At 43.2% G+C, this 12,276-nt stretch overlaps 1 protein-coding gene across 2 annotated transcripts in view; it reads right to left on the bottom strand.

Moving 5' to 3' along the window:
* Positions 1–308: 308 nt before the first annotated feature.
* LOC121597197 (T-box protein H15) overlaps positions 309–12,276 on the bottom strand; it is a 55,831-nt gene continuing 43,863 nt past the window's right edge. For both annotated transcript variants that reach the window (XM_041922785.1, XM_041922786.1), the window contains exons 5-6: positions 11,419–11,663; positions 309–1,391 (exon numbers count right to left, since the gene is read on the bottom strand). In XM_041922785.1, coding sequence (XP_041778719.1) covers positions 782–1,391; positions 11,419–11,663 — 855 coding nt within the window. In that variant the 3' untranslated portion in view covers positions 309–781. The remainder of the gene's footprint in view (positions 1,392–11,418; positions 11,664–12,276) is intronic.

The following is a 12,276-nucleotide window of genomic DNA, read 5'->3' as shown; positions in this document are numbered from 1 at the left end:
GGTGTGGACAACGCTTTCAAGCCCGTGCTAGGAGTCTGTGCGCGTGTGAGGGGTTAAACTGGGGAAATAAATTAAGACGCTCCGATACGATCACAGCCAACGTCTGAACTTCGAACTTCGTGGTGCGTACATTGTGTTGTGGTATGAGCTTGGATCTTGGTTCCATTTGTTAGGATTAAGGAAGAATTTTATCATCAGCAAATGATCAGTTGCTTGGTTTGGGCTGCCAGGGCCAACAACAGATTGTATAAGGACATTAGGTCATCATCTGGAACGAGCTTTATTTGCGAATGAAAACATCTCTACCGTGACATGAAACTGAAAAGAAACTCCTTTATTTAATGGGTAAGTTTTACTTGGTATAACAATTTTGGTGATTATTCGTTGATTTGCTCATGCTTATTCGGGAGTTTTCCTCGAGAAGAGATACAAAAGGTGTAGCACTCTTCCCAATGCATTCCTCTGCTTATTTGACTATACAAGTGCTGACCTCACGCGCGACTTCTTACCATATTGCAACATTGACTGCTTTCAAGTAGTTCCAATCATTCGCCTTTATACACACGTTTCGTAAGTGATTAAGTAACGAAAAGCCCCAAAACGGGAAGCTACACAACAAATCTGCATAAATAAATTAAATAGTTTTGCTTCTTCTGCGTGGAAGTCCTTCTCATCTCGATGCATTCGCCGTGCATCGTTCGTCTAATACTGATGATACTGAACTTGGAACGAAATCTCATGACTAAGCTGGGGCTGATGGGGAGCTTCTGCTCGCTTCCGATCAGTTGGAAGAACTGCCCGGCGAGCCGGCCGGTGGCAGAGAGGAAGGTGGTGGTGCCGGTGACGACCGATGCTGCGCCTGCGGTATTTGGTATGGTGTGAAGCGGGTGAAGTGTTTGGCCCGCGGATCCGGCGAAGGCGTGCCGGAGGAGCTTGTCGGCGTTAGCGGTGTCGATGGGGATAGGATCGTGCCGCCGGAAGGTCCCAGTGCTGTTGCTGGTGGAGGCGGCGGTGGTGGTGGTGGCGTTGTATGCCGAGGGCCACCACTAGCTGCTGCTGCAACGGCCGCCGCAGCAGCCGCTGCATTGGGCAGAAACCCGCCTGGTAGCTGGGGACTAGCGGGCCAACTGCCCGAGTTCTGCCATACGCCCAGGTTGAGCGCACCGAGCGCTTGCGGCCGCTGGTACATCTGGGGCAGCAGCAGTTCGCTGTAGGGCGAGCGGCCCCACATCTGCAGATGCTGGCGGGCTTTCTCCAGCAGGGCGGCGGAAGATGCATCCTGAAAGTCGGCAGGACTGGGGCCGGCCGTGAACTGTGCCATCAGCGGATCGGGAAACAGGCGCAGCGGCGATCGCATATGCTGCTCGAAAAGTAGGGCATCCATTGGGTCGCTGGAGGAAGAGAGAGGGGGAGAAAGGGGAGAAGAGAAAAGATGGTAAAAGGTTAGCTGTGAGTGATGAAAGCAATTATCGAATGGTAATGAGGTGAGCTGTTAATCATTGAATTTGAGCCAATTACTGGCAATAAAATGAAGACGGGAATGAGTGAGAAAGAGTCCAAGGTCCTGACGAAACGGCCGGATACTATTCCGTGCACTAATAAAAACAACACACTCACGCACACACACACACACAAACAAACAACATCGAGCGGAAACTTGGAAAGGCTTCGAGTTACAATTTAGCCACGCCGCTGCACAGCCACAGGATGCTGTCGTGTACCGCGGGGAGCTGAAGTGCGCCCTTAGGGAATAGCCTTTCGGCGAATGGTCGAACCGTCGAATCAGCACCGGCCCCGCAGCCGGCAAACCCCGGCTGTGGCGTAAATTACAGGGCGGCTCGGCGAGCCTTTGATGAAATTGTACTTTTCAGCTCCTTTTCCACGATGCAAAGGGGGGTGGGGGGGCATGTGTAATTGAGGTGCATGCCGGTGCATTCAGGAGGATGCTCCTGAAGAGGCCAGCGAATGCCAGCCAGTGAGCGAGAGCGAAAGAGTGGCCCATTTCCCGGGAATGTGAGTCTGCAGTGCATGCGATCCGCGTCAACGCCTCAAGCACCATCGATTCGTTGCATCGTTGGTACGTTTTTGTGTTATTTTTCCTTTTCTCTCTTTCTGTGCGTGTGAAGGATGTGTTGGGTTTGTTGGTGTGCACACGAAGGGAATCAACTCGTCGCCTGATTGTCTCGCATTGCACGACGGCCTTTGGTTTTGGAAACGCCCGTGCGTAGCTAATGAACGGCGAGGATTGAGCAACGAGACAGCTCCAAACACACCGTTAAACGACTAAACTCACTTTTTTTAAACCCAAAGGTACACACAAATATAGCTAAAAGTGGAGTTCGAAGTTTCCATTTCGAAGGTGCCCTGCACGTGCTCATTATTTCAGTGTTTAGTTTCGTGCCAAAACAACAGCAATAGACAGCATCTACACAAAAACAAATGGTTTGAAAATGTTCGTTAGAAGCTTCCAATCACGTTCGTCCGTGCAGGAGTTTGCGTGCAGCAGACAACTTCACACCTAACCATCAGCTTCATCATTATCATCATCGCCGAACGGATGATTGGAGGATGCCCGCGGGCAACCTTCCACGCATTTATGGCTTGTGGAAGGATTTGGAGCCAATTTTGCAGGTTCAAATGTGTTTTTATAATGTATGGAGAGATTTTAAAATAATTCCAACACTTTTTGTGCTGGCTAAAACGGGTATCGTGGCTGTTCATGTAAAAACGGCATTTTTTCATGTTTTCGGCATGTTTCGAAAAATGCAACAATTATCCAAATTATTTTTATTTCATTTGGGACCATTTGTGTGAGAGAATCATCAAGGTACAAATGGTATTAATGTTTTAGTAAAGCTGTGAATAAAACATGAGGCAATATTTTATGTTTTATTTCAATTGATTTTCTTTATTTTAATTTTACTGATTGCCTAACATTTAAACACTTTCTTAGTTTGAAAACATTAGAAAGTAAAAAATAAATAAATGACAAAACCTTAATTGAGTCTTATTGACATGAAATTCATTCATTAAGATTGTACATGCTTGAATACAATTATAAATACTTCTTTTACGCATTATATAGCATACAATATCGGTCAACCCATTTCGGAATCTTGCAATTTAAAAACATTCTTAACTTCACGGATTGCTCTACAAATTCATAGATCATCTTTCGTCATAAAGCTTTATCCATGTTTCCATTACCTTATCTCTATGCACGTATGCAAAAATAAAAAAAGAATTATAAGAGCTACATACCGCGGTCAAACCATAAAGGCGCGGACGAAAACCAAAAAGGTGTATTCTATTGAACAGGAGCATTGAATTTCGTACACTTTATATAAGTTGAATAAATGCATTATATCATTTATGTTAATTGTTTATTTTGTATCCAAATCAATAGTAATTCATGTCAATTCAGTTTGAAACATTTCTAATGAATAATTTAGACAAGAAAAATGATTTTTTGAACAATTTTATAAAGAAATAGCTTGCGTTGAAGCAAACAAATTGCAAACAAAATCGCAAGTGCCCGGGATTGACTAACGCATAAATTAAACTGTCCGTATCAACCCGATTTGAGCGAAAGTAAGCTAATGCTTTTCGACACTGAAAGTCGTTATTAATCTCTCATTACAAAATGCCACAATTTTCTTGCGATACACTCGTGAAAAGAACTGTTAACGCGCGCAAGTCAAAAGCCCGAACTACACTCCTCGCGCCACCCGACCGCTCCCATTCTGCCGCATCGCAAACGCAAACCGACGCGCCACTGCGTCTGGTTCGACATCAACCTCGATAGGAGCCCTTCAATCCTCACAACTTCCCGAAGCATGCATTCGCTAACGCACGTCCTGCGATCATTTTTGCCGAGTCCCGAGCAACCAAATTACCGGGTTAGAGATCCTTTCTGGTCGGTGGTGCATTGCCAAATTGCATTCACTTTTCCATTCCGCCCTTTCGCCGCCCGCCATACCCATTCCGCAGCTTCCAACCGAGGCAAAGTTTTCCAACGCGCAACGAGAAACGAGTTTTGCATTAAAATTCATCAATTTCGAATAAATTACCACTTCGCACTTCCCATCACCATCGCCAGCAGTTGCCCCGCCAGCACCCAGCAGCCGGTGGGCCTCACATCCTGCAGAAGCTGCTGAAAATGAGCATTCATCAGCGTGCGTTTCGTGGCGAGCTCGGGTTACAGCAGCATATATTTTGTTTTTTGTTTTTGGCAACGGTGTGACGCGCAAGATGACGCGCCGTAACGCGAAACGCGCTTGCATTTTTATCAATCATTACCACACGGTGTGGCGCGCTGATGATGTACGATGGTACACGGACAACATAATAATTTATGTTTCTGTTTCACCCGTGTCTTTTTTTTTGTTTTTGTTTTCGTCACTCATCTCCAGCGTCCTTCGTGGGGGCACGCTATATTACCGCGAGTGCGGGGCGTGCAGGGCATTGTGCTCTTCTCGCCCCCCCCACCCCCCCTGGGAGACTGGCAGACTGCAGGCCATGTTGCCCGGCTCGGCCCGAGCCGCCTAAAGTGTCAGAATAATTACGCACCACTTTTAACAACCATTTAAGTACCCACACTGGGCCGGTTGGAGCCCCGAACGCGGTCCCTGATAGTTGCCCTGTGCCGCCCTGTAATCATCACATTTGGAAAGGATGAACTTCACCACGTTCGGGGCGTATTATTTTTCGGGCGGGGGTTTTGGTTCAAATGGGTAGATTGGTCACTCACTGGGCCGCTGGACGGACTGACGGAGCTGGACTGGCTGAGGAGGAGCGTGTTTCGAGTACATTTACGGCCCAAAACAATGCAGTCGAGATGGTTGCAGCGGGCCCAGCGTGCCACGGTGGCGGCGCGTTTGTGCGAAAAGAGGTGAAAATTTAATGAAATTAAGGTGCGAAAAAGGAGGTCCTTTCTTTGGCGGCAATTTTCATCAACAGTGGGCTTCGCCGGGACATAAGGGTGGACAAAACTGTTGCATATTTATTGAGAAAATTAACAAAATTTTAAATAATCAAATATTTGCAATCCTCTGTTACCTTACAATTGTTATTAATTTTATTTAAATTTTAACAGTTACGTAGTGAAGTGTTATGCTGTTTAAAGTAAAGTTTAATTAAAATAGAAAAGAGGAGCATATTTAAGTATGTATAAATAATTTAACAAAAAACAATCAAATCAACTCATCCAGATAATGTTCAAATGTTTTAAACAGATTTTGAAAAAATCCTTCAGTAATTGTTTTCTCTTTTCACAATTGAAATATTTCACAATGTTTTAATACCAAACAATACAACTGTTGGGTTTAGAGCATTTAATGTCACTATTGAAATTATTAGTGCAAAGTAGAGCAATAATATAAGAGCATTTGGTTGTAAATACGACTTCGTGTTGATCGACCGTAAACAAATCACATTACTTATTGTTCACTTTTGTGTAAAGTAGTACAAAATGTAAGCTCTCATACAGCAAGGAATATAAATAAAAACAAAACTCAGGCTCAAAGCATGATAAACCCCCTTGCGATCATTATCCTTGCCGTAACGCATGCAGAACAACCACAATTACATCATTGCACCTTTCACCGTGGTGCATGCCGGTAGGAGAGCCGAATGAAAAAAAAAATCCGATTCCACAGCCCGTTCTAACGTCATCATCAAGTGAAAGTTTAATAGTTGTTCATGTTGAGGTTAATTTTAGCTGAATTAAAACCCAAACCACCACACCGCACACCCAGCACCCAGTCCGCTGCTCAGTAGCAGAGTGCTTACGGTTGCTCGCACACTGCTGCACCTTTTCCCTGTGTCTGTATGCATCGTTCTTGCTTGCCTGAACCGCCACCACCACTATGACCGGGACAACTGTTGCGTGGTGCATAATTTGTGCGCAGTGTGCAGCGGAAGTGCACACACGCGGGAGCCGCTACAACGTTCGGTTTGCGTCGAAAACATCGAAAAGGTGGTGCTACAAATCCCGCTATCGTGCCCACCGCTGCCCACGGGGAGAGGTGTAAGATGACCGGACCGGATCATTTATGCCGGTACGTTGCTCTCCCCACTCTTTTCCTTCGGTTTTCGCCTTTCATAATTCATGCCAGCGTTCCAAGGGCGTCCCGAAAGGTGTAGCAAAACGCATCAACAACAACGCGCGAACCGACATTGTAAAGTGGTGGCCCGGATCACGGGTGAACACTGAGCAGAGCTCCGACGATCAATCGATCGCCACTCACCGAGGGCAGCAAAAACTCGGTGTCGAATTCGGGACTTTTCTTAGCATTTTCCTTCCCGTTTTCTTCCATGCTTTCGCTCGGTCACAGGCTGCTTTAGTTCACAATTTATTCAAATTACGCGTTAATTACGCAAACCAGTGGTACCGCGAACCGCTCCCTCGGTCGGTAGATGGAAGATGGTGCACTGCAACAGGCGAAAGCCGGTCGAACCCAAAACCTGCTGCTGCTGGGGCCATTTTTCTTCAAATTAACACTTCACGGGCGGATTCTTTGAGCGCTCTGAGGCCCGGGCACTGAGGCCATTGTTCTTCTTCGCGGCAAGCTCAACACGAGTGCATCATCGGAAGCCGCTGATTGCTCGTTTTTCGCATTGCACAAGCGGGCCGCTTCTTGCCGTGGGTTAAATCAATGCAGCGGTATGCAAATTGAAGAAAATTGGTTCAACCGTTTTTGTGTTTTTTGTTGTTGTTGCAACGGACGGATGCAGCGTGACAGAAACGAATAGGGGGAAGGACACATTCGGAGTTTTTGATCTCACCGACAGTGCTCAAAGTGGCCACCGACACAACGTGACGGAGCAGTGAGTGGGCTGTCAAAATAATTATGCTACTTGGAGGTGTTACTAAACAGCTCTATCTTGGGGAAATATTTTTTCAGTGGTTTTTAGTACTTAGGCGCTTTACTTTTTTGCGTTTTTATTTCAGTTTTGTTCAATATTTATATAAAAAATACTTTAGAAACGTTTTTTGCTATTATATAATATTATATTCGTGTATTTTAAACTGCAGAATAACATTTTTATGAAATTTCGATGAGCTTGAAATTCATAATTTAGTAAAATGACAAGGCAACACAAGAAAAAAGTTTCTCCAAGAAAGTCTCTTGATAATTTTCTATTTTCAGCCTTTGGTACTCATTTCCCAATACCGCCCACTGGTAGACGAAACCAATTTCCCTTGAGAACTGATTCTAGGCAACAAAATATCTTACACAACCACCAAACCAAGCCTCCAAGCAAACAACCCAATCACACCAATAAAACAAAAAAGACTGAAACCCCAAACCACACACTCACACGTAATCCAGCACCAGGAAAAGTGGAAAACAATCAGAAAGCAATCAATAACACTAATTGGCCCAATAAATCATGCTCTGCGATGCATTTCTGCGATCGATCGTGACAAAGAAACGCACAAGGCGCACGGAAGGTGTCGCTGGCGGAAGACGACGCAGCAACAACGGTCCGCCAAAGACACTTGATTGAAATTTCTCACCAAGCAGGGGGCCCCCGTCGGCGGCGGGAGGTTTCCGATAACGGGTGAAACTGTTCATTGCAAAATAATTGTTTTAACGCTAGCGCAGTCAACCCGGGGTACAAGCACTGGAACGAGCCAGCCCAGCCCGGATCGTTGAGTTTTATTGCGGAAAGCGCTCGACCGGATGTCGGTATGGGTAAAAGATTTTTTTGTCCGCTACTACCCCGTCTCTGCCTCACCCCAACAGTGTGCCACCCAAACCTGCCATTAATCAATGTTCGCATTTTCTTTGCGCAGTGCTTGAGAAGAATCGATGAGTTTTTGCTTTCTTGTTTCGCAAGACATGCTCCTGCACCGGGATGAAACAAAAAAAGAACGTGCAATCGATCGAGTGGGAAAATTGAGAAAAGAAACGGAAAACGCGATGCAAAATTGAGCGGGAGGAAGGAAGCAATACTTCAACGCTTTGAGCAACAAACTTGCACTCATGCGCCGGTCTACCAGGCGGTGGAAAATTCAACCATACATCCTTTCTCGCGATGTTCCCCAAGAAAACGAGACAGAGAAAGAGAGAGGGCTACCAGTGGAAAGAAAATTGTGCGTCCAATCGTCCCATTACCGAACGAGGGTCCCGCTATCGAATGTGGGGCCAGAGCGGACTCGTTTTCTGGTGGGTCTATATTTATGGTTATTGTAGTCGCGCTTAGATGTATTTGTGTTCCCTCTTTTTTGTTGTTTTATGCGCGAAAACATGAAAATTCAACCAGTCGAAACTGGGCTGGGTGCAGCAACAAAAACAAAAAAAGCCCCAGAAAAGACCGAGAAAACTGCTGAGCAACGGAACGAGAAGTGATTCCGCGATGTTGGCGGCTTTTCGGGCCTAATTACAGACCAGCAGCTACAGGGCAACAAAGCAGAAGCGAACCAGCGAACGGGCGCGCGCGAATATTAATGTTGCGTTCTTGCCTCCCCTGCCCTGCTGTGCCCCGTTTGGGGGGGACTGTTGGGTTTTGTGTCCGTCTGTTTTGTGGATCGAATGTTCCATTAGTGCAACAAATCAGCAGCTTAGAGACGAATGGGTGTACGGATGGGAAGTGTTTGCAGAAGTATGAAACATAGTCGTCTGAGGCGGTGTGGGATGCGCTTGTGTGCTGTCGTGGACAAGTGAAGGCGAAGGGAAGAATAGCAGCAGCAGCAAATAGTTCCGAAAGTAATGATGGAAATGAGATCTCATTAAATTAACAATATTTATGTCGTCAACTGCTGTCATTCTGTTGTGAGTTGTGATACGAAATGAATATTTGCATAAAGATGGGTAGTATCATAATTAATTTTTATGCATGTTTGAATAGTTTTTAAATGTTAAACATATCTTTCAATGATTTTACTTGTTGGAAAAACGACCATAAAGATGGGTAGTATCGTAATTAATTTTTATGCATGTTTGAATAGTTTTTAAATGTTAAACATATCTTTCAATGATTTTACTTGTTGGAAAAACGACCTAAACGATCATGTCGGCCAAATAAAGGATTCCTTGCTTTAATGTCAATAAAAAATCAATTAAAAGATCAACACATTCTTTAGGATATGGACTACACAAGATCCTTAGCCACAAGATTACATCGATTACTGAAACCAACGATTTACTACAAATAAACAGTTTTATAAATATTTTGAACTAAATTTACTATTTATTTCCTTTTCCATTTTTTAATGAAATATGTATAAAGCAACCGATTATTCTACAAATTTTTAATTTTAAATTTCAGTTAATTTACTTATAGAAGCAGAAGATATAAACCTTTTACCACCTTTTAATTTTACTAAATTATTCATTAAAGCAAAAAAACAAATAAAATAAAAGAAAATATCAACCTTAATTGGGGCTATCCTTAATCGATAAATTTTCATACCATTTTTACAAGGTGCTGTTAAAATAAAAGCTTCTTATGAATTTCACTTGCACGCTACTACTTTTTTGATAAATAAATAAATATCAATATATATAATAAAATAATTTCCAGTTCACACAAAAAGTACATTCTTAGAAACGAGCTAAATAGCTGCTTAGAATAAAATAAAATAAGAAGAAGAAGAAGAAGAAGAAGAAGAAGAAGAAAAAGAAGAAGAAGAAGAAGAAGAAGAAGAAGAAGAAGAAGAAGAAGAAGATGATGATGATGATGAAGATGATGAAGAAGAAGAAGAAGAAGAAGAAGAAGAAGAAGAAGAAGAAGAAGAAGAAGAAGAAGAAGAAGAAGAAGAAGAAGAAGAAGAAGAAGAAGAAGAAGAAGAAGAAGAAGAAGAAGAAGAACAAGGTGAGGAAGAATAAGAACAAATCGAGGAAGAAGAATTTCATTCAGGTAAAAATAGATAAATTAACGTAAAATTCATCTTAAGGAAATATTTCAAACATTTCAAATGTGCAACATCAAAACAGAAACACATATGGAGGCACTGCTATTGCATTCTATACGATCACATAAAATAATATAAAACAAGAGCGGCCAATGATAAAACAAACATTGCTACAAAAGGGGCGTAAAAAATAAGTATAAGAGCACAGAATGAACAGTACAAAACGATGCGATAATTACTGGAAAATGCAACACGCACTCTACAATGCAAGTCACATTCACACAACTCCATTTTTGAAATTTATTAATGTTGAAATGATCTTTGCAAGCAGAATGGACCACCTCTTTTACTGCTGAGCTTGGATGGTAATGGTAATATCTTTGAACCAGTGCTTTGCCACCTTTATGTCTTTATGTTTCGTATGTCACTTTGGTGTTGAAAAGATCACCGCATCTCATGGGGCACGATTTTCATCTTTCAATGCTCAACGTTCGCAATCACACCGAACGCGCAGCAACGAAAGAAGACGCATTTAATCGCCGACCGCGCACGATCCCACGCGCCCGTGGGTGAGATTGCACCATAGAAAAGTGGGAGGTGCATCCATCCATCATGGTAAACACGGCATCACAAAGCAAAAAAACATGCGCTCGCAATCGCGAGGATGATAATGATGAACGGCGGCATTTGACTTGATGATTTGTTTGAAGGGTTTTAGATTTTTTACCTCCCCTTAAGACTGTGTCAGTGTTTTTTTTTTTTTTTTGCTGGTTTGGCTTTTTCCCGTTTTATGATGTATGTCTTGCTGCGACTTGGACGGCGCTACGGTTTATTTATGAACCTGCACCATCTAATGAGCTACAACATTGCACCAAAGCGGCACCAGACGTGCACCTCTTGTACATCGGAGAGCATCTGGTCTGCCGGTCGATTGTTCGCGTGAGGGTGTTTCCTCCCCCCACTTTTTGCCTTCGAGAGATCAAACGGATGCAAGAAAATTAATTTTATCATGTCTCAACGCCGGCTCGAACAGCACTTGAAATGTAACGATTTTACCCCAATGTTTGCGTCTGTGTTAAGCCAATGTTACACACCGTTGAAATGCGTTGAGTGGTGCGATTCCGTGTTGTATTGCCAATTAGCGACAAGTGATGCGAAACCCGTTGGCTGACGGGGGCGAATTCGATTGATTTTTGCCGAAGATCGTGTACCGTGGTGGTGCACCACACATCGAGCCGGATAGAATTATGACCATCGATAGGAAAATTATAGGTTGGCCGATGACGGAACAGCGCACCGCCCCGCCGGTCCCGTTAAGAGCCGCTTACACAATTTCCCTTTTCGGTGAGACGGAACCAGCGCGTACGATTTAAATCTTCCGTTTGACATACCGCCCATGTGTTCCAACGCCGAACCGAAACGTTACATCGACTGAATAAGCTCTTGAGAAATGGGTGCACCAAAAAAAAAACAGCTCTAAAGAAACGGCCTTTTTTACGCGTGAGGTAGTGGAGCAATTGAACAAACAAGACAAAGAAGACAAACAAAAAACTTACCGATCGAAATCAGTCAAGCGGGATGAATCACGGAAACCCTTGGCGAATGGATTCGAGTCAATTTTAAGCTTCGTTATGAGCTGGTTCTGGTACGCGGTGACCGCAGTAAAGATCGTCTCCGGGAAGACGTACGTCTTGTGATCGACCTCGGCCAGCTCCTTTGGTGTGATGGGTATGTTTTGGCCCGGCCCTAGCCTCGCGAGATGAATCCGGGGCTGGTAGCGGTGCATTGAGTTGAGGACAATCTGTAAAGGGCAGAGCAAGCAGGCGAGACGTTAGTGATCGGTTGTATGAACATTATTTCTACTAAGGAATCGGAATGTCTAAAGAGCATTTAAAAGAACATATTCGACTAATTAGTTGCTCTTTTTCATATGTATGAAATTTGTTTATTGATTAAAAGGACTTTAATTCGCTCTTCGATTTGTTATTTGTAATAAAGCAAACATACACGGAACAAATGATCCAATAATTAAACGCAAAGTCTTTTTTCAGCTGTCGACTTACTCATATCATTAAAACCTTTTTAGGACACAAAATATATTACTTTTACTAAATAAAATTAATTTTGCGACAAAAAAAAAGAACTAAATATTCCATTGTGAGGGGAAGGGTATTTTAACTTCAGACCGAAAGCTTAGTTTGCTTATTTGCTGATCTGTTGGTTCCTTTTTTTCCAAAAAAAATCTGTTACTATTTTATTAGGAAAAATCGTTAGGAAAAAAGAGAGTTATTATTGTTCTTACATAATATCTTTGATATCTGTACTCAACAAAAACTGGAATAAAATCATGTGCTAAGCTGTTTAAAGAAAATTGTTTTTTACAGCAGCAGTTAATTATTTAAAAATTACTGAAT

This window comes from Anopheles merus, chromosome 3R, assembly GCF_017562075.2.
Source record: "Anopheles merus strain MAF chromosome 3R, AmerM5.1, whole genome shotgun sequence".
In the NCBI taxonomy this organism is placed as follows: domain Eukaryota; kingdom Metazoa; phylum Arthropoda; class Insecta; order Diptera; family Culicidae; genus Anopheles; species Anopheles merus.
The sequence above is the reverse complement of the archived record's forward strand: the minus strand, read 5'-3'. Positions and strand labels throughout refer to the sequence as shown.